Below are 23,613 nucleotides of genomic sequence, written 5' to 3' on the forward strand. Positions count from 1 at the left end.
TCCCGATTTATTTAACTAACTGAATTTAAATTTTCCAGCTGCCGTGGTGGGATTTGAACTCACGTTTCCGGATTATTAATCCAGGCCTCTGGATTACTAGCCCAGTGACATTACCACTATGCTACTGTTCCTTTAATGTGTGCTACCATTCCCTTGCGTGTGCGCGCTTGAAGTTCTGTGATCCTTGACTAAAATATGTTAGTTTTATCTCAACGTATAAAATTTGTTTTCCCTATCACAGAAATCAAAAGTCTGTATGAGTCCGAAACAAGGGACAATGATTATCTCTTTATTCATACAAGCAGTAGCAGTAGGAAGTGTTCATACCTAGAATCCATTAATTCTATTCTATAGTTTTATTAGTTAAAAAGTCGCATTATTGTTTAATTCTCAATTACATTATCAGATAGTAAGATTATCATTTAACCCTTTGCTCTGCATTAAGGCCATCAAAATACAGTTTATTTATAACTTTAAATGAACTGAGTTCTTTTTTTAATTACCTTCGCTGTCTAACCTCTTTATTTGGATAGGATATTGATGTGTATACCAAGAAACACAGTCAGCTAATCAGGGTCCTACTGCCCATTTACAGATTCTCACGTTTATCCCTTATGAGAAAAAAATAAGAAAAATGAGTGGACGGACTCCTGGAATGAATGGATCATAGACATGAACACTTACTACCTTATATACATCTATAACTATCTCTAATATTAATATATAATGTTGTTTAGGTTTTGCAGCAATGATTATTTCACACATAATTGTTCTGCAAATTCTGGATTAGTACAAGTATAAAACACCTTAAAGCAAACTTTCATCCTTCATTCTCTAAAAGAAAACAGATAAAAGCATTTTGACTATATACACAGAAAACTAACTTGTTGGCTTTATAGGGGTAAGTTTTCAAATAATGGCTTGAAAGTCATGTGCAGTGAATGCCCAAATTAACTGAGATCTATTAATTCTTCACAGGCTAGAGGTTGAACTTGGCACCATTCCAGATTTGTATGGTTCAATACCACAATTCAAGGTGTTGTTACTCACCGAGCCACTGTGGGCGTCTGTATCTGGTTTCTATTATTTATATATAACTCAAATTAAACACAAGCTGTAATTTCTGTTGACAAAACAGAATGACTAGTTCATCAGCCCATTTTCAAACTTTGTTGTCAAATTCTTTGATCAGCCAATATTGTAGTCTGCCATCTTATGATACATTCTAGTGAATTAGGCATTGCAACCAAAACTGGTCAACAAGTTTGTCAATGGAACAACCTCGATGTAGATTGGTAAGAGGGTGGGGTTGTTCAGCCAACACTGTATTTGTTTTTAAATTTACAGTTCTATATCAATATTACAATTTCATATCGAAAAGAATGAAGTGTGTTCCTGTAATTCATGTCACAATCAACATGCAAATCCCTTTCTTAACCCTTTTTACACCAATTTTTCCCTCCTCCTCTCTTCTGCTGAAGGTATTGATTCCTTGTTGACATACAGCTCCATGGCAATGATTGCCTTCTGATAATTTAACCAAGTGTCTATTCTTTATCTGGGCCTAGATGGTGAATGCCCACAGTCTATTCCACTGTTGGGGTATCACAGCTGATCCATGTCCTGTATTCACCCAGTGTTCACATAGATGTACTTTCAGAAGTGGGGTCCATGGCCATCTTTTGGCTCCCTAACCCAGGGATGCTGAGTCCAATTGCAGCACCCTTACTGCTGTCCCAGTTGAGATCAGCTAACACAGACTACAGATATTGCTGGTCTTATGGGTCAGCTACCCACTGCCTTGATCATTTGAGCCATTGGGGAGCTCATAAACCTCTTCCAGTGAGCGGTTAAAAGGGCACTAGACAATCTTTGCAAAACCATATGCTGTAATAGATACAGGACCGCTGCAAAGCAAGAACTTTGCGGCAGGCAATATGGTGGAACTTTCAACAAAGTTTTCAGAACAGTCTATTCTTATATTTAGCTGAACCTCTTGATACTCAATGATGTGGCACAACATCTTTTTAAATAAAGATGCAATTTTCATTTTGTTAGCTTTCAAAATAAAGCTTCAAAGGAGAAAGGCCAGATGAATCATTTCTGTGTAAAGTAGTTCCCCATCCCTCTGCTAAATGAAACAAAAAATCTTACCTTTTAGAAAATATATGGGTAAATTTACTGATCCTGTGCATCGTGCTCCAAGTGGGGAGTTGCACTCGAAGGGAGTATGCATTACAGAATTGGCGCTACACTGTTGTGGTCCTATCTCTTAGTTGTACTCCCTTGAAGCACCACTCTTCTGAATCGGTGAATTTACCCTATTGATCTTTCGTCTATTTCAATCTCATGGAAATCTACCATTTTATGTTTCTGCTGTTTCTTTGTAGGTTAGGGGCACTGCCTGCAAACACATTGAAACAGCGCCATTGATTTTAATTAGACCCACGTTTTACATTAGCACGTAATTGATCCAGAACTGCATGACTCTCAAAAAGCCCAGGTAACCATCCTATGGTGATTCTTTTCTTGTTTGGCAATTTGAGACCAACCACCAGACTGATCCGAATGGTCAGCTACAATTAAAATTAATTCAATTGGTTTTGGATACACACAGGTTGCACTTGTAACTTGTTACTGAGGTGGCTCAGGAGGGAAGCAAAGATTAGAAATGCCCAGTCACATGATTGACTGCAAAAACAATGATTTTTCCATAAGGATAGTTTTTTCTCTTTAGTTTACCAATTTTCTCCCCTTATCCTCTTAATGTGCAGAGTCATGCTGAGATAAAGTTCCATGAGTGCTGGTAGCTCGTACCTTACTTAAAAGGTCATTCTTGATGTCTGAGGCTAGACAGTGAGTGTTGGCAGGATTTTGGGCCTATGGGCATCAGAACCCAGCGTGATCCTGTCCTCACAAAACATCTACACATCACTAGATAGACACGGAAGTTGACTGATTTCCCCCTCACTCCCAGCCCAGGAATACGGAGATCAATTGTAGTCCCCATTGCTGTCCTAGATAAGATCAGTTAACTCCGCACTGACCAGCTATCAAACTTGGGACATTCCTAGTCCATATGGCTAAGTAGAACATTACTTCATGCATTTACCCACCAAGTCATCAGGGAATCTCCAGCTTTGTTAAGACACAGTATTTATTAAACAGCTTGTGCTCACTCAACAGAGTCCTTGTTTATGCAAAAGGAGGCATGATCAAGTATGTTAATTGTTACTACTCATTGACCTCTGTAATTACTTAATCCAGATTACCATTGTTTAAATGGGTAGGGATTGTGGATGCATTAGTAATAATTTTCCAAAACTCCCTGGACTCAGCAAAGGTCCCGGCAGACTGGAAAACTGCTAATGTAACACCCTTATTTAAAAAGGGCAGTAGACAGAAGGCTGGAAACTATAGACCGGTTAGCCTAACATCTGTGGTAGGTAAAATTTTGGAGTCCATTATTAAGGAGACAGTAACAGGACATTTGGATAATCATAATTTAATAGGACAAAGTCAGCATGGTTTTATGAAGGGGAAGTCATGTTTGACAAATTTGCTGGAGTTCTTTGAGGAAGTAACATATAGGGTGGATAAAGGGGAACCAGTGGACGTAGTGTATTTAGACTTCCAAAAGGCATTTGACAAGGTGCCACACAAAAGATTACTGCTTAAGATAAAAAATCACAGGATTGGAGGTAATATTCTGGCATGGATAGAGGATTGGCTATCTAACAGAAGGCAGAGAGTTGGGATAAATGGTTCATTCTCAGACTGGCAATCAGTAACTAGTGGTGTTCCGCAGGGGTCAGTGCTGGGTCCCCAACTCTTTACAATCTATATTAACGATTTGGAGGAGGGGACCGAGTGTAACATATCAAAGTTTGCAGATGATACTAAGATGGGAGGGAAAGTAGTGAGTGAGGAGGACATAAAAAACCTGCAAGGGGACATAGACAGGCCAAGTAAGTGGGCAGAGATTTGGCAGATGGAATACAATACTGGAAAGTGTGAGGTTATGCACTTTGGCAGGAAAAATCGTAGAGCAAGTTATTATCTTAATGGCAAGAAACTGGAAAGTACTGAAGTACAAAGGGATCTGGGGGTCCTGGTGCACGAAACTCAAAAGGTTAGTATGCAGGTGCAGCAAGTGATTAAGAAGGCCAATGGAATGTTGGCTTTCATTGCTAGGGGGATAGAATATAAAAATAGGGAGGTATTGCTTCAGTTGTACAAGGTATTGGTGAGACCGCACCTGGAATACTGCATACTTAAGAAAAGATATACTTGCTCTCGAGTCAGTACAAAGAAGGTTCACTCGGTTAATCCCGGGGATGAGGGGATGGACATATGAGGAGAGGTTGAGTAGATTGGGACTCTACTCATTGGAGTTCAGAAGAATGAGAGGCGATCTTATTGAAACATATAAGATTGTGAAGGGGTTGGATTGGGTAGATGTGGGGAGGATGTTCCCGATGATGGATGAAACTAGAACTAGGGGGCATAGTCTTAGAATAAGGGGCTGCTCTTTCAAAACTGAGATGAGGAGGAACTACTTCACTCAGAGGGTGGTAGGTCCATGGAATATGCTGCCCCAAAAAGCTGTAGAAGCTACATCATTACATAAATTTAAAACAGAAATAGACAGTTTCCTAGAAGTAAAGGGAATTAAGGGTTACGGGGAGCGGGCAGGAATTTGGACCTGAGCCTAGGTTCGGATCGGTCATGGCCCTGTGGGTAGCGGAGCGGGCCCAGGGGCCGTGTAGCCTGATCCGGCTCCTATTTTGTGTGTCTAATTCTGTTAGATTCAGGAGATGGTTCTGTGATAGTAGATTGGTGTTTAGGATCAGATCAGCCATGATCTTATTGAATGGCGGAGCAGGCTCGAGGGGCCGATTGGCCTACTCCTGCTCCTATTTCTTATGTTCTTATGTTCTTAAATTCTGTTATATTTATACTTCTGTAGAAACAGTTCATATACGTGCCCACACCCACATATATTCTATTCAGGTAAAGTAAGGTTAGGCTTTCCAGTTTCAAGGACAGGACTACATGTTCTTGCTGTTTTAGGATGCCTTTAAAATATTAGAGATTGCTGCTAAAGAATTTAGCTGGCACCAAATTTCCATTGTTTTTTCTCCAAACTCCCAGCATAACTCTGATGGGAGTCCGCCAAAATCCATTGGAAAATGGCAGGAACCCAGTTGCACCAGAACCCTGATGATTCTAGGATTCTTAGTTGGTCTTGTAAGGAATACAAGCTGCGCCCAGCCCTTACAAGTCCAATGGCATCAGGGGTAACCTTGAGGGTGGATGTCCCGCTATGCTAAGAGTTCCTGCTTCTCTGCCTCAGTTGAGATGAAGCATATTACTGGAAGCCAGTATGCTGAGCAAGATGAAACATGGTGGCCTCCAAATGGGTGCAAGTGGGCCCCACCATGGGGATGGTGGAAAGGCCATAGATGAGGATAAGTGGCTTGGACCCCCAGAGAAAGTTACTTTTTAAAAAATAATTTTATCTACGACCTTGCACAAGGGACCTCGGGGGAGTGGGGGCGGGGTGGGGGGCACCATTGGGTCTCCAGTGACAGGCATGGAAGATGCTCCCATAGTGATTTGGGCGCTCATCAGTCTCATGTAAATGTGTCCACCAATAATCCCACAAACTCTCTTGGGGTCAGAGCTGGAGGGCCTGTGGATTTTCAGGCCCACTATCTTTTTGTGTTGGTAAAATTGGCGTGCAAAGTGCAAATTTCATCAGGCATCCCTGATCACATTGAGATTTTAAGTTTGAAAGAGTGTTGTGGAATCCCATTAGAATGCAGCACAGTACACTATTCTGATTGTAGTAATGATAGTCCTGTTTATAAAATACCCAGATCCCAAGGACATGCATGTTGAGTTCAAACTGATAAGCAGATCTTTGGAATGAAGAGAAAGGAGGGGATATTGCAGCCCTAACTTGTCAGGAAAAAGTGTAAGGCTTACTTACGAAAAACTGTTCATGTACATACTGTAATGCCATGAAAATTACCCTTGCTCAGACATACCCCTCACTTCAGTGTCAGTTGTTTGCTCCCTGCCATGTTACATGTAAAAAAACCTAATTCTGAGATTTGGGAAATCAGTCTTAAAAATTAGAAAAGGAAAAGAAAATTCTGAATCCTCTCTCATTGGGTAGTCGCTGTATGATTTTTGATGACTTTAAAAATAACACAATAACACAATAAAAATATTCTCACAGGGGAGCTTTGGTTCTCTGTTTTATCTGAAAAAAAAACCTGTTTAAGGTGCATCATGTGTGGGCTGCATCTTTGGTAGGCACTTATGTAAAGCCAATTTCATGGTGAACTATATCCCTCAACAACTTTCATAAGATCGTATGTCAGCACCCAGCAATCATTTTGGACACCTTCAACTGAAAAGGAAATGTTTACAAGGCACTGCCACCTTTTGGAAGGAGGGAAGCGGGTAAGGCAGGTTCAATGATTGTACTCACAATAAACACATGGAAAATTTGACAGGGCAGTTTGTGCTCCTAGCAAGTGGGGGGTTATTTAAACTCATAAAGTGTTTAAAAATACAATAAAGAGTGGTTCACTAGTGAAACAGTGAAGACTTAAATTAAGCAGCCGAATGTTCTGAACCACAATTGAAAGTCACTTGACATTTCTGTTCCTCCTGCCCCTTTGTTCATTTTTACAACCTCAGCCTTCTGATTGTTAATGGACCCTTCCTGTTAACTGGAAAGGAATGCAAATCAAACAGTTCTAAATCCATGGATGGTGGTCATTTTCATCAAATTGCTTAATTTCTTTTTCTTCCTGCTATACTGAAAATGAAAAAGAATGTAGTTCTATTGGTACTGGAAGCCCCTTTGATAACTGGTCCAAAATAGCCATTCTTCATGTGTGAAACGAGATGAGGAGTGTTTTGGAGCTGTTTGACCATATGGGGCACCATAGCTTAGTCATGATCCTGTGTTCATTTGATCTCTACACGAACCTACTTTACAGCAGGAAGGTAATCAGAAGTGGAAACCCTGGCTGTTTCATATCCTCTCTAAGCTGGAGATCATATAGAGTGGCTTCAACATTGGTCTACCTGAGTTCAGCTAACTTAGCACAGACCAGGAACTGAAACTGGGACCTTCCAGGTCTGTATGGCTCAATGCCACATCATATTTGCCATCAGAAGGAATTTCAATTCACTCTTAAAGTAACATGGCTACTGTTGTAAAACAAAACAGAAAATCACACATATACAGGTGTGGAAAAATGAACATACTGGCTGTATAACCATATGCGTATTTTCTTTGATAATGCAACATTTTAATACATTGCTTGTTTCCACAGTTGTATGTGTCTCAGGCACTTTGTTGAAATGCTGTTTCTTGCCTTGTGATGATCAGGCTACTTGCCAGTATGAGCCTACTTTATTCAAGCTGTTTTTAGTAAATGGTTTAGTGTCACATAAGCTGTAAAGTAAGTATGGACACAAATCTTTGATTCAAATCACTTATGCTTATTCATTTAGTGCAGCTCTTTTTTTCTGTAGGACTTTCATGAGATCTGACATAAGGTCTGGCTTGTCCGGGGATCCACCTCCTCCAGGTCTAGAATGGGAGGTCAGTGTGCTATTCTCACTCCTCTTTGGCACGAGTGGCCTTTTCACAGCATCGATGGTTGGGTTGGAAGGAGGTGGTGGAGGAGGAGGTGGCGGTGGTGGTCCTCCGGAATTGCTGTTGAGACAAGGAGGAGGAGGTGGCAGAAAATCAGGAGGTGGTTCTGGAAAATTCCCTGGATCCGGAGGAGGTGGAGGTAAATCCGCAAAGTGAACATTTGGTTTTGGTTGATTACTTGCGCCTGAATTTTTCCGTTTGATTAAGGTAGGAGGTGGTGCTGCAGAAGATGTAGCAGATGGAAATTGTCGGGTCGGTGCTGGAGGAGGACCTGAAAAGAGCTTTGGCTTGGATGGCTCTGCTGGAATTGGAGGAGGTTGAAAAGGTGGAGGAGGAGGTTCAAAGGATGGAGGGGGAGGTGGTAGCTCTTCTTCGACATGCATGGGTCCTTGATATACAAATTGAGCAGGTGGTGGTGGGAGGGTGGCATCAATATCATATGTCGTCTTCTCCTTAGAATTGAAAATAAATGTTATTATATGGGTCATAGATAAATAGAACATTCATGTAGCAAACATTGAACCTTTCTTGTTTCCCTAGTTTTGTTATTCAACATTCCAGCTACTGGTCATATTTACCTGGTTTCATTAACCAGGTGTCTCAACTTCCCACAATTCAGTGTATTACACCCTGGGACCAGGTTTGTTATCTGGATTAGAGATGGTAGCACCCTACAGAGAGCACTGCATCATACGGTGGCGTTTTAAGCAACTCATTAAGAGGGAGTCTCATGGCAATATGACAAAGTGATGGATTCTGTTTCAAATCCCTGCTCTGCTGAGTTCCTGAGCACTCGTGCACAGAGAGCTGGGAGCAGCTTTAGGGTTTGCTGAGGAGCAGGATGCATGCTCCATCCATCCCAGACACAGGATAGGCATGGGCCAGATTGGGACCAGCAGCAAGAGAAAATCTGGGGAGAACAAGAAGAATATATTGTCAGAGAGTATATACTCTCTAAAAAAGGACTAAGATCACATCATTTATTACATTTTTGGTAATAATTTTGTGAGGTTGTTAAATCTCTTCACATTCATCACTTGTGACCTATCAGAACAGCATGGCTGGGATTGGGAACAGAAGCTGGAAGGGAAAATTGACCTATCCTGCCCACGTCCACTCAGTGACTTGACAGTGCAATAGTGATCTGATATTCTGTGCCATTACTATCAGAATAACTTTGAAAAATGAAGAAATGTTTCTTATAAGTTCTCATATTACTTCAGGAGGACATAGACAGACTGGTGAAATGGGCAGACACACGGCAGATGAAATTTAATGCAGAGAAGTGTGAAGTGATGCATTTTGGGAGGAAGAATGAGGAGAGGCAATATAAACTAAATTATATAATTTTAAAAGGGGCACCGGAACAGAGAGACCTGGAGGTTCACATACACATATCTTTGAAAGTGGCAGGACAACTTGATAAAGCTGTTTAAAAAAAAGCATATGGGATCCTTGGCTTTATAAATAAAGGCTATGAGGACAAAAGCAAGGAAGTGATGTTAAACCTTTATAAATCACTGGTCAGGCCTCAGCTAAAGTATTGTGTCCAATTCTGGGTTTACTTTAGGAAGGATGTCAAGGCCTTGGAGAGGGTGCAAAAGAGATTTACTAGAATGATACCAGGGATGACGGACTACAGTTATGTGGAGAGACAGGAGAAGCTGGGATTGTTCTCCTTAGAGCAGAGAAGGTTAAGGGGAGATTTCATAGAGGTGTTCAAAATTATGAGGGTTTTTGATAGAGTAAATAAGGATAAACTGTTTCCACTGGCGGATGGTCGGTAACTGGAGGACACAGATTTAAGATAATTGACAAAAGAACCAGAGGGAGATGAGAAGACATTTTTTGTGCAGTGAGTTGTTATGATCTGGAATGTACTGCCTGGAAGCAGATTCAATAGTAACTTTCATAAGGAAATTGGATATATACTTAAAAAGGAAACATTTTCAGGGCTATAGGGAAAGAGCAGGGGAGTGGGATTAATTGGATAGCTCTTTCAAAGAGTCTACACAGGCATGATTGGCCAAATTGCCTCCTTCTGTTTTGTAAGATTCAATGATTCTAAGAGCTGTTTGTGCTCCCAATTTTGTCCGCTGGTGAGCCAGGAGCAGTTGAACCTTCTTCTTCTTACTGTGAAGATTACAACTGTGTTGTGAAGTGGAGGTGTAAAATACAGATCTTCTCTGACATTTGTAAGTACATGTAGAAGAGTCTATAGATGTGGTTCTGGGGTAGTGATGAGTGACATTGCAGCTGCATTTGTTTTCGCCTCATAAACTCACCTTCATCTTAATCATGCAGCACTGCGGGAAGCCCCCCACCCCAAGGAACTTCCCTAACACTAATGCGATTCATATGGTGCAATTTAAATGTCACCAGAAACCAAGTTTAATGAAGGGAAAAAAATACCCAAAAATGATAGTCTAGTCCAAAAAACCAACTAATGTTCGGAACAAAATCAGCAAAATGTCAATCCAAACACAAAACAACTCCACTTTTAACAGCAACTGAAATGATAATCTCCCGTTAAGAAGCCTATTTGAGTAGGCCAGGTCCCAGTTCCCGATGTGCTTTATTAATATAGGCGAGGTCCTTACTATGGTCGGAGCCTCATTTGAAGTTGTGAAATTCAGCGTAGGAACTAATTTTAATAAATATACTATTTTAAAGAGGCTCACCCATGCCTCATTGTTTCCCCAAAATCATGCGTCGTAAAATGTGACCACATGCGCCTAATTTTATGCCCCAGACCTGCCAGCAGTGAGACTGTGTGGTGCTGGCATTTAACCATGTCATTTGCACTTATTCGTAAGGCGCATCTGAATTTCAGGCCCATTATCAGTGTAAAATGTTATGTTTTATGTGAAAAGTTATTGTGCTCAGAAATGCAATTGGGTTCAATCCGTGCTTTCCCACTGAAGTAATTGCACAAGATTATCATGTACATATCACCATACGGGCAGCAATCATTTGAAGAGAACCTAGTGCTCGTTATACATTGTGCTGTTGCAGTTGCAGTGAGCCAGGTTTATTGAAAGCTCCATGTACTCATTTGAATCAGGGCGCAGAGAGTAGAAAATAGTAAGGTGTAAAGTTAGCTTTTGAAAAACTTTTAGATTATACTCCAGGGTTCATTGTAGCCAATCCAGCCAGCTAAACAAAAGATATTGAAGACAGTGTAGTCAAACTTTTAGGGAAAATTCATGCATTTACCAGTTGCTAAAGATTTCACAGAAATAATTCCCTCAGCTCTCCCCAGTTTTTACTTTACTTACCTCTGCACGCTTCCAGGCTTCAGGAAACGCAGATCTGATTGGGTTCAGTGCTTGCTGGGCTTGCCCTGGGTGTCCATTTGCTTGAGGAGCAGCTTAATGACAATATGGAGAAAAAAAGCTTAATAGGAATTGATGAGTGACAGACAGACCAACATAGAACAACGAGGATTTATTTGTTGCAGTTTAGAAGTGCACCTTAATTAAGTCAAAAACCTTTTTTTTTATAAACACACAAAGCGCAGTGAAATTAAAGGAGAGTATACCTTATTTATTTTAGTTTTAAAATGAGATAAAAACCAAGGGAATGCAGGTCTAATCTGCCACTTCACTAAATTTCCAATCTCAATCAGGAAGGAGTTAGGTGGAGCGTAAAAGGGAAGGTGGGAAAAATCACCTCGGAAATTCCAGCAGGCTGTTCACGCACACCGCCTTGTGTCCAGCTGCTGAATAAATGTAAGAAGTCACACAACACCAGGTTATAGTCCAACAGCTTTATTTGAAGTCACAAGCTTTCGGAGCGCTGCTCCTTCATCACCTGACGAAGGAGCAGCGCTCCGAAAGCTTGTGACTTCAAATAAAGCTGTTGGGCTATAACCTGGTGTTGTGTGACTTCTTACATTTGTCCACCCCAGTCCAACTCCGGCATCTCCACACCACAGCTGCTGAATGGCATTGAAGGCATCCTGACAGCAGCCCGCTCACCCTATTTTCTGGGGCTGAAGAGGTTTTTGCCATAGATGGGGTGAGGGAGTGGAGTGGGAGGCAGAAAAATTAAAGGAAGGCAACATCCTTGAAAAGAATAGAGTGTACTCTCGTCTCTCTGAAATTGTATTAATTTTGTTGAAAAGCAGAATTTATAGTTAGGCTAATCCACCCAGTTTTCAACCCCTCTCGATCAGCTTTAGTGATTGATGTGATAATGGCCTTATCATGTTGCTGTACCCTCCCTCCCTGAGATATGGAATCAGGCAGTAGGTGAGATCCTCACCCCAACTACATTTTAAGTGGTGCCTCTGACAAGGAACAGCTAGACTGTTCCATTTGGAAAGATTTGTCTTAAGTAATAATTTTTGATTATAATCAGTTTTTAATTAACAGATCATTGGCTGTGAAAGTACAATAGCGGCAATTCTTTCATCAATAGTACTAATTAAGATACAAAGCTAGACTTATGCATACATAGAAACATAGAAACTAGGAGCAGGAGTAGGCCATTCGGCCCTTCGAGCCTGCTCCGCCATTCAACGAGATCATGGCTGATCATCCAAACCCTAGCACCTGGTCCCTATACCGACAGCCATCCCACCCAAGCCCTATCCCCGTAACCCCACATATTTAATCCCCCCTAACACTAAGGGCCAATTTTTATCATGGCCAATCAACCTAACCCGCACATCTTTGGACTGTGGGAGGAAACCGGAGCACTCGGAGGAAACCCACACAAACACGGGGAGAATGTGCAAACTCCACACAGACAGTCACCCGAGACCGGATTTGAACCCGGGTCCCTGGCGCTGTGAGGCAACAGTACTAACCACTATGCCAGTATACCCCAATATGTGTACACAAACACTGACACATCAGTATATAGGGGTGAATTTTAACTTGCAGGAGCGTGTGGGCTTGGGAGGGGGTGGGGGGCAATGTTCCCGTAATTTTTTTCAGGTGTGCCGCCTATTCACACGAACTTTAACATTGGAAAAACCGGTCCCTGGCTGCGTGGGACCGGCAGAGAGCTTATAGGGAATGTTAGTGGGGAGATAAAAGCATCGAAATTGACAACACATGGGAAGCCAGCTCCAACCCGCCGACTTCCACATTTAACTGCAGCGTGTTAGGCTGCGTGTGAGCAACCCCCTCAGGAGAGGCGGGTCGTCAATTTCAATATCTTAACCACTCAATTAAAGCGATATTAACATGGCTTTTGGAATTTAACTGTGGGCGCGAGTGTTTCCCGGGCTTCCTGGAACTCGCCAGTGAAAGCAAGGCGCGAACACAGCGGCAATTGAGGGGGCTGAAGACATGACAAGAAAATATGCCAATAAGAGCTGAAACCTCACAGCTGCTTTCTTGCCTGATTGTGTGAAAGGCTTTTGCTCACAGTACTTGCGCTGAGAGGTTACTTTCACCACTTCACAGGTTTGTACAACTGATCTCCACTTTGCAGCTGTGATCTATCAGAACAGCATGGGTGCCGCTTATGCTGTTTTACTTTGGAATTCAGATGAGGACCAAGATGAGCAGCAGCAGAAAGAGCACCAGCAGCAGCCTGCTCCTCACAGACCTGCCGCTCCACAGGAGAGAGGGGATGAGCAGAGAGGTGCAGCTCGCAGGAGGCCATACCCGTAACACAGGTTGTACAGGCAGAGGATGATCTGCCTCAACATGTTGGAACACCAGTATCTCAGAAGGCCCCGGGTCTCACGTCAGGTGGTGGCAGACATTTTCAGCCTGCTGGAACAAGACCTGCTGCCAAGTGGACCTTGTGGTGTATGTGCCTTTAAGAGCCCCTGTGTACTGTAATGCCGGTAGTGGCCACTCGGGCTATATAAGCCTGTATAGTGTCTTGTATCTTTTAGTGCACCTCCAGACTTTGTCCAGTAAACACCTGTTAAACCAACTCCTGCATTCCGTGTCTCCATTAACACACGGATACAACAGTGGCGACGAGTTGGAAACGGACTTACCTGCAATTCGGCAGCACCTCAAGGAGATCGATTCCTCAGACGAAGGTCGAAGAGAAGAAAAAAAAAGAAAAAACTGTGGTTTCACCAGCTAGCCGGGCTGGTGGCAGGTACTGCAATAATCCTTCCTGGGCGGCGGGCTGGGGCTTGATCGGCTGGCTCTGCAGCGGGGCCGAGCAGCGAAGGCAGAGGCAAACAGAGATGGAGGGTGGAGCACTCGGGAGACGGCCAGCGCTGCAAAGCAGGTCGGCGTTCGGACCAAGCAGAGGGAGGGAAAAGTCCCAGAGAGTCTGACGGGAATGAGTCTCCAACTATTAAAAATATCTGTATAAATAAAAACCGCGGAGAACAGCGTTGTCAGCAGCGGCAGCGGCGGGAAAGCGCGGGAGGCGCCATTTTTTCTCGGCAGGGAAGAAAGGAAAGCGCGGGAGGCGCCATTTTTTTTCAGGATGCCTAAGACTGGCAATATTACTGCTTTCGATAGTGATGTAGAGGATTGGACCACATATGTGGAAAGAGTGGAGGTATATTGCACAGCGAATGAAATAGAGGATGATAAAAAGGCATCGGTACTTCTAAATCTAATGGGCGCAAGGACATACGGGCTGTTACGAAACTTAATCACTCCAGCCAAACCGATAGACAAGAATTTTAAGGAGATTGTTGATACCCTACAGGAGCACTTAAACCCAACACCGCTGCTGATAGCGGAACGATTCAAATTCTTCAGGAGGAATCAGCACAAGAATGAAAGTAACGCTGATTACCTCACCGAATTAAGGAAGCTATCAAAGCACTGCCAATTCGGGGCAGGACTGGCAGATTCTCTTCGAGACAAATTCGTCTGCGGTCTCCTAAGTGAAGGAACACAGAAAAGGCTACTTTCTGAGAAAGATTTAACACTGGACAAGGCTTTCAGTGTGGCTGTATCATACGAAGCAGCAGCAAGAGGAGCTGCAGAGATACAGCAAAAGCCACAGGACTTCGGCACCCATGAAATGACACAGGGTTTCGAGAGATGCTATCGCTGCGGCAGATCCACCCATGACCAGAGGAACTGCTGGTTCAAGGACAAAGCATGCAGGCAATGCGGAAAGATGGGACACATTGCACGTGTATGCCGATCTGGAAACAAAAAGTCCACTGACAGAAAAAAAATCAATAAGGAAAAGTACAGAAAGGTACAAATGATGATGGACAGTAGCTCCGAAGACCAGAAGAGCGATAGCGACTCCGGAAACAAGAGACTAAGCTGTCTCAAATTACATAATGTAATTGCCAAAGAAGATTACCAGACCATTTGGGTTACCCTCATGATAGCGGGGTCCCCAGTTAAAATGGAGCTAGATACAGGATCAGCTCTGACCGTCATAAGTCGACGGGATTACGAGCGGCTATTTCCGCATATACCTTTGAAAGACACATCCATTATCTTGAAAACATATACGGGGCAGAAAGTATACCCCAGAGGGAAAATAAGGGTGCCTGTTGTATACAACGGCAAGGAAATACAGAAGTTGTATTTATACGTTCTGCAAGATGGTGGTCCACCGCTGTTGGGACGTGAATGGATCAGGAAGATACGTTTAGACTGGCACTCCATTCAGGCACTGACGGTGACCAGTAAGAAAAAAAATGATGATGACGTCATACCTGAACGATTAAAAGACATCTTGGCCAACGCCAAAGAAGTGTTCCAACAGGAACTAGGAACCTTGAAAGGCGTCACCGCCTCAATAAAAGTGGAAGATGCGGCAATTCCCAAGTTTTTTAAGGCAAGGCCGGTGCCATACGCAATTCGTCCAGCAGTCGAGGCAGAGCTGGAGAATTTAGAAAAGACAGGCGTGTTATCCAAGATAGATTGGAGCGAGTGGGCAACACCCATCGTCCCGGTCATGAAGAAAACGTTGAACAATGATAAATCTGAAGAACAGAGAAAAATTCGCATCTGTGGGGACTTCAAGGTGACTGTAAACCCGGTCCTTCACACAGTACAGTATCCTCTTCCGAGGATAGAAGATATTTTCGCCTCACTATCCGGAGGGAAACGTTTCACCAAAATTGACTTGGCACAGGCATATCTATAGATGGAGGTTGAGGAGGCCTCTAAAAAGTATCTCACGATAAACACACACAAAGGCCTGTACTAGTACAATCGACTGGTTTTCGGAGTAGCATCAGCTCCAGCTATCTGGCAAAGAGCTATGGAGCAAGTCCTGCAAGGGATTCCGAGGACTCAATGCTACCTAGACGACATCCTTGTAACAGGAGAAAACGACAACGAGCACCTTGTCAATTTTGAGCAGGTGCTCACTAGGCTGAGAGAACGGGGCCTACGAGCAAATCGCCCCAAGTGCGAATTTTTTCAGAAACAAATATCATATTGTGGCCACATAATTAACGAAGAAGGGTTGCATAAGTCACCTGAAAAAATTGAAGCGGTCATAAAAGCCCCAGCACCTGAAAATGTCTCACAATTAAGGTCGTTCCTGGGATTGATAAATTACTATCATAAATTTTTACCGAATTTGTCGACTGTTCTGCACCCTCTTAACGAACTGCTACAAACGGGAGTAATTTGGAAATGGAGCAAAGACTGTAAACGTGCCTTCCATAAATGTAAAGGCTTGATCACGTCCAAGGAAGTTTTGGCTCATTACAACCCATCACTGCCAATCAGACTGGTGTGCGATGCATCCCCTTATGGCGTAGGAGCGGTATTATCGCATAGATTCCCTGATGGCTCAGAGCGGCCAATAGCTTTTGCGTCACGCTCATTGAACTCAGCTGAGCGTAACTATGCCCAGATCGACAGGGAAGCACTCAGCCTGGTATGGGGAGTGAAGAAATTCAACCATTACCTACACGGACAAAAATTTACCTTGTTGACTGACCATCAACCCCTCGTCTCCATAAATTTACCTTGTTGACTGACCATCAACCCCTCGTCTCCATATTCAACCCTAAAAAGGGCATTCCCATTATGACAGCGCAAAGGCTACAGAGGTGGTCCCTTTTCCTAGGGGCACACCAATATGACATAGAATACAAAGGATCAAAACAGCATGGAAATGCTGACGGTTTATCGCGTCTACCGTTGCCAACGGTAGAAGAGGCACCTACAGTAGACCCAGTGGAAATGTTCCACTCAACCATAGTGGAATGTCTGCCAGTAACAAATTCTACCATTGAAAAAGAAACGAGAAATGACCCGACTCTCTCACGAGTCTACGATTTAACGGTGAAGGGATGGCCAGCACATGGCGAACCACTGTTGCCAGCATTCTCGCAAAGAAGAGAACAGCTGTCAGTGTGCCGAGGAACCTTGATGTGTGGATCCAGAGTGGTGATTCCACCCAAACTCCAGGATAAAGTGCTAAAGGAGCTTCACGAGGGGCATCTGGGTGGAGTGAAAATGAAGAACCTAGCCAGAGTGTTTGTGTGGTGGCCAGGTATCGATGGAAACATCGAAGAAATGACCAAGGGCTGTCTAGGATGCCAGAAGGTCCAAAACGCCCCACCACAAGCCCCTCTACATCCATGGGAGTGGCCCTCATCTCCATGGCAAAGGGTACACATCGACTTTGCTGGTCCATTTATGGACTCAGTGGCCTAGAAATTCAGTATAGCCACTTTTGGGCGGTAAAGTCGGGCGGCTGCTAAAGTTTGCGCCCGGCGCAAGGTCGCGCCAACTTCGCCGATACTCAGTCGCATCGCCCCAAGAGGTTGCTGCTGCGCAAAAACAGGCGATGCACGACTATCTTTAGGTGCTAAGCCGGCGGTGCTGAGTGATAGCCCCGAGGCCGGGCGCAGCGCAGGTGCGGCGAGTTCTTGATTGACGGCAGACACTCTGGCGCCGGTCATCTCTTAAAGGGGGAGGGTGTATTTGTTTGCCTGCCACGCCCTGCACACTGAAGCCCTCAACCTAGGCCTGACCACTTCAGCTTCACCTGTACAACGCCCAGGACTATGGAGAAGGCCAGGGAGAGAGCGCAGCACTTCAGTGACGGTGACCTGAGGCTGCTGGTTGGTGGAGTGGAGCGCAGGCGCCATGTTTTGTACCCAGGTGGCAAGAGGCCGCTGCCCAGCGCCTACCGGAAAGCCTGGAGGGAGGTCTCCAACAGGGTGTCTTCCAACAGCGTGGTTGCCAGGACTCCTGTACAATGCCGGAAGAAGTTCAACGACCTCACTCGGATTGTCAGGGTGAGTACCCTTTCCAGTGTCCTCCTCATCCTTGCATGTGCACCTCACATTATGGGCAAAGGGACCTGAAAGCCCTAATGGCCAGCCCTCATCCAGCAGCTATGGGCCTGGCATGAAAATCAATTGCACATTCAGCACTTTACACACTGTCCAAGCTATTCGACCATGGGAGGCATTGCAGACAAGATCAGGGCTACACACTGTCCAAGCTATTCGACCATGGGAGGCAGTGCAGACAAGATCAGGGCTACACACTGTACTTAGAGGCCGTCCTTTCTCTTGCAGGCCAAGGTTGCGCACAACCGGTGCAACCAAACTGAGACCGGGGGAGGCCGTCCTGACCTCAAAGAGCTCTCCGACCTCGACCAGCGTGTGGAGCGCATTATGGGAGGCCGGCTGATTGGCCCCGTCGCCACTGGAGATGCCGACCCTGTTCTGGGCACCAATGGTAAGGGCATCACCTTTTGGACCTCTCTCGTTCCACTTGCACATCAGATCAGCATCCTTTGCCACTGTCCGACCAATGCGGTGAATGGCACCACTCATGCCTCCCTCGCTGCCGCCCTGTCCTCACTCTAAAGCTACTCTTGTGCCTTCCTGCTTTCAGATGGTGAATCGCCAGGTGAGGAGGCGGGCCCTCAAGCTGCCACTGTCAGCCCTTCGGAAGACGAGGAGGAGGAAGAGGAAGCCGGCCCATCAGTGCCACCCTCAGCCGTGCCAGCCCATGGCGATGTAGGGGACACGTCTTCCCTGGAGGGGAGCCAGGGGGAAGGGTCGGAGGAGAGTGAAGCTCCGGGGCCCAGCGGCCTGCAGCAACGCGGGAGGGGTGGGGAAGCTCGGCGGACTTCTCCCCAGAGGGTGAGTGCGGCCTCCAGTCCTGCGACGGTCAGCGCAGAGGAGGTGCGCCTCCTAGAGGAAATGGCCGTCCAGGCTGAGCGCAGGCACACTGAGCTCATGGCTGCAGTGGGAAGGATGCCTGACTCCATAGAGTCACTGGCAAGGAGTGTGCAGGAATTCGGGGCAGCACAGGCCAGGAGTCTGCAACAATTCAGTGCAGCACAGGCCAGGAGTCTGGAACAGTTCAATGCAGCACAGGCCAGGAGTCTGCAGGACATCAATGCAGCACAGGCCAGCAGTCTGCAGGACATCGCGGCAGCACAGGCCAGGAGTCTGCAGGACTTCGCGGCAGCACAGTCGGCTTCTAGCCAAGTGCTCAGTCGTGCCGTCCATTCACTGGCTGGTGTGATGCGGACACAGACCAGGGCCACACGGGCACTAACTGCTGCCACCCTCGCTGGATCAGCCAGGCATCGCCAGGGCACTCGCCGCGCAGCAGCAGCCCAGCAGTCTGTCCTTCAGCTGTTTGCTGCGCATGCTGCAGTGCTGGCCCGTGCGAGTGCCAATGTGTCAGGCGACCAGCGAGCACCTGCGATCTGCCAGGTTGCCACCATTCCTGCAGCCGACACTGCCACTCCGCCACTGCAGCTGCCAGGAGCTGCTGGACACACTGCTGCCGCCCAGCCAGAGTTGGAGCAGTTAGCAGCCGGCCACTCCAAGGCCAGAGCTGGTGCAGGCCGACACCCAAGGGCATCTGCCGTCTCGCCATCTGCCCCTCAGCAGCCTTCCCCCAGCCTTGCTGCAGCCACTGGGCTCCCATTGAGGAGCAGCAGGGCGGGCAGGGGCCAGCCAAGGATGCGCAAGGCATCGCCCTCGCAGGGCAAAAAGTAGAGGTATGCACAAATGCCTGGTGCTTGTTGGAAGGCCGACACTGGTGCAGTTGTTTTTGTGTAAGGCCGAGACTGGTATCTATCTTTATTTGTGTAAGGCCGAGGCTGGTGTCTATCTTTATTTGTGTAAGGCCGAGACTGGTGTCTATCTTTATTTGTGTAAGGCCGAGACTGGTGTCTATCTTTATTTGTGTAAGGCCGAGACTGGTGTCTATCTTTATTTGTGTAAGGCCGAGACTGGTGTCTTTCTTTCTTTTTGTAAGGCCGAGACTGGTAGTTTTGTGTTTTTGGAGGGGGCTTCTCCACATGAGCATGTAATGTGGGAAGGGCAGAGGTTTTCAGTAAATTTTTGTTGTTAAATTGCAGTGTGCATGGTTTTTTGGTTAAGTCCTGGTTGCCCTGCTCGGCTGAGGGCTTGTGGAGCGGCTACATTCATCTGCTGACATTGGCACAAGCCAGTCCCTGAGAGGGGGCCTAGAACCGACGTTCAATAAGCCGGCGATGGGCGGCCCTTGCACTTTGTGCCTCCCTCCTGTGCTGGTCCTCCTCCTCCTCCTCCTGCTCCTCCTCCTGAGGTGGTCCTCCAATCTGTGGTGGCAGTGGCTGAGTCCTGCGGATAGCCAGGTTGTGCAGCATGCAGCAAACGACCACGAAATGGGAGACTCGCTCCGGAGAATACTGCAGGGCTCCACCGGAACGATCGAGACAGCGGAACCGTTGCTTCAGGACGCCGATTGTTTGTTCGATGATGTTCCTGGTCGCTTGATGGCTCTCGTTGTATCGCTCTTCAGCAGGGGTGCTGGGCGCACGGAGCGGGGTCATCAGCCAGGTACACAAAGGATAGCCTTTGTCCCCGATAAGCCATCCTCGTGGGCGAGGCTGTGCCTGGAACATGTCTGCCACAGAAGTCTGTCGCAGGATGAAGGCATCGTGGCTGCTGCCTGGAAATCAGGCATTGACAGCTAGGATGAGCTGCCTGTGGTCACACACCAGCTGTACGTTCAACGAATGGTAGCCCTTCCGGTTGCGGTAATCCTCGGCATTCTCCAGAGGTGCCCGCAAAGCCACATGGGTGCAGTCAATGGTGCCCTGCACCATGGGGAAGCCCGCGAATGCTGCAAAGCCCATTGCACGCTGTTGCTGCTTGTCAAGGGCCATGGAGAAGGAGATGAACTGACGTCTCCTTTTGAAAAGGGCATTGGTCACCTGGCGGATGCAGCAATGCACGGCGAACTGGGAGATGTTGGCAATGTCCCCAGTAGCGGATTGGAAGGAGCCGGTGGCATAAAAGTTGAGAGCCACCGTCACCTTCACTGCCACCGACAGAGACGTCCTGCTCCTCAGCTGTGGCTGCAGATCAACGGCAAGCAGCTGGCAGATCTCTGTGACCACCTCCCTTCTGAATCGCAGCCTCCGAACACACTGCTCCTCAGACATGTTGAGATAGGAGAACTGCTGGCGGTATACCCTGGGTGGGTAAGGCCTCCTTTGCCGACGCCTGTTGCCCCCTCTCCGTCTAACCAGGGCTGCCACTCTCTCACGGCGTCTGTGAGCCCTTTGGATGTAATTGAGAAAGCCAACGTTGACACCCATTGCAGCCCCCATAATATGCTGGCAAACAGTGAGATGTCAATGAAGGCAAAAACTTTTTGAAAGCTGTGGCCTGAAGCCAGAAGTACCTGTCCGAGTGTTGGGCCAAAGCAGAAAGCTATCTACCTTGGTCTCTCTCCAAAGATCCGTTTCGCAAGAAGGTGTGCTGCAAAATGGCAGCCTTTTATATTGCAGGATGAGTGCCCTTTAATTTGCGCCCCCCGCGCCCCGCATCGGCTGAGCACCGTTCCACTTAACAGTCGCTAGGGGCGCCAGGCGCACAATGGGGCGGCGCGACTGAAGTTCCGGTTGGGGGCGCACAAAGGGCGTTGCACGAGGAAATGACGTCATGATCTGCGCGCGCAGCTGAGCGTGCGCAAAGACTTTGCGCCGGCGCTAAATCTCTAGTGAAGTTGGGGCGAGGCGCAGTTCGCGCTGCGCCCGGGCGCTACCCGCCTAGCGCCCGACATCTACTCCTCCTAAGGCGCTAACGGCTGGCGCAGCCAACTGAATTTCTAGGCCAGTGTTCTTAATCGTGGTTGATGCACACTCCAAGTGGCCGGAGGTAATAAAGATGTCCTCCACCACCACGGAAAAAACCATCACAGTATTAAGGACCATATTTGCCAGGAATGGGCTGCCTGCACAGATCTGTTCTGATAATGGACCACAATTTGTGTCCGAAGAATTCAGGAAGTTCTTAAAAAACAATGGGGTTAAGCACTACACGTCCGCCCCATACCATCCCGCCACCAATGGATTGGCTGAAAGGTTTGTCCAGACCTTCAAGAAGGGCATAAAGGCTATGGGTAATGAAGACATTAATCTACAGCATAAGGTAGATAACTTCTTGTTTGCCTACAGGAATGCAACACATGTGGTTACAAACCAAACTCCCGCCATGATGTTTTTCAATAGAAGACTAAGATGCCGGCTGGATTTGATCAAGCCAAACATCAGAAGGGACGTAGAGAACCAGCAATTTCAAGGCATGAATGCAAGGCCAACTAGAACCTTCCAGATAGGTCAACAAGTTTTGACACGGGACTACCGTACCGAGAAATGGCAGCCTGGAACTATTTGCACACGACTAGGACTGCTGATGTATACCGTGGACATTGGAGAAAGCATAATAAGGCGCCATGCTGACCAGATCATAGAGTCATCCGAAAAGGGACAACCTACACCACCACTCTATACGCCTAATGATGAAGCAGAGATACCCATAGTATCTACCTCTGATCTGGTGATACTAGAACCAGATGAACCCGACACTGGCATTCAAGCCGAATCGACCTTGCCAAAAGAACCTACTACACCACCAAAAACTACTACACCACTGAGGCGTTATCCGGACCGAGTCAGGAAGCCTCCAGAGAGACTGACTTATAATTGATTAACTGCAGCAAATGTGTAGATTATTGTTCTTGTACACATGTTAATAACAATTACTTAAAATGTTATGTACTGGTTGTCTAAAAGGGGAGGAATTGTGGTGTATGTGCCTTTAAGAGCCCCTGTGTACTGTAATGCCGGTAGTGGCCACTCGGGCTATATAAGCCTGTATCGTGTCTTGTATCTTTTAGTGCACCTCCAGACTTTGTCCAGTAAACACCTGTTAAACCAACTCCTGCATTCCGTGTCTCCATTAACACACGGATACAACAGACCTGATGGCCACACTTTACTAATGGCTGTCAAAGTCACCACCACCCTCAACCTCTTTGCCTCAGGCTCCTTCCAGAGCTCTGCCGGAGACATTTGCAGGATCTCGCAGTTGGCGGCCCACAAATGCATAAGACAGGTGACTGATGGCTTGTTTGCCAGGGCAGGCAATTATGTCAACTTTGCCACTGATGATGCCAGTCAGAGTGAGCGGGCGCTCAGGTTTGCAGCTCTGGCTGACTTCCCACAGGAACAGGGCATGCGGCATGCACGCATGTGGAAATTAAGGCAATCCCAGATCACCCAAGAATATTCATCAACTGCAAGGGCTTCCGCTCCATCAATGTGCAGTTGGTGTGCAACCACAAAAAGATGTTTATGCAGGTGTGCGCAAGATTCCCAGGCAGCTGCGAGGTTATCCACTTTGGTGTCAAAAACAGAAAGGCAGACTATTATCTGAATGGCAATAGATTGGGAGAAGGGGAAGTGCAACGAGACCTGGGTGTCCTTGTGCACCAGTCGCTGAAGGTAAGCATGCAGGTGCAGCAGGCGGTGAAGAAGGCAAATGGTATGTTGGCCTTCATAGCAAAAGGGTTTGAGTACAGGAGCAAGGATGTCCTGCTGCAGTTGTACAGGGCCTTGGTGAGACCACACCTTGAGTACTGTGTGCAGTTTTGGTCACCTTATCTGAGGAAGGATGTTCTTGCCATGGAAGGAGTTCAGCGAAGATTCACAAGGCTGATCCCTGGGATGGCAGGAATGACGTATGAGGAGAGATTGGG

General features: G+C 46.3%; 1 protein-coding gene across 1 annotated transcript in view; it reads right to left on the reverse strand.

Moving 5' to 3' along the window:
* Positions 1 to 268: 268 nt before the first annotated feature.
* apbb1ip (amyloid beta (A4) precursor protein-binding, family B, member 1 interacting protein) overlaps positions 269 to 23,613 on the reverse strand; it is a 254,338-nt gene continuing 230,993 nt past the window's right edge. The window contains exons 13-14 of the mRNA XM_085987735.1: positions 10,963 to 11,054; positions 269 to 8,136 (exon numbers count right to left, since the gene is read on the reverse strand). Of these exons, the coding sequence (XP_085843861.1) occupies positions 7,528 to 8,136; positions 10,963 to 11,054 (701 nt within the window). The 3' untranslated portion in view covers positions 269 to 7,527. The remainder of the gene's footprint in view (positions 8,137 to 10,962; positions 11,055 to 23,613) is intronic.

Source organism: Somniosus microcephalus, chromosome 5, assembly GCF_052327205.1.
Source record: "Somniosus microcephalus isolate GS21.2 chromosome 5, FLI_Smic_1.0, whole genome shotgun sequence".
NCBI lineage: Eukaryota > Metazoa > Chordata > Chondrichthyes > Squaliformes > Somniosidae > Somniosus > Somniosus microcephalus.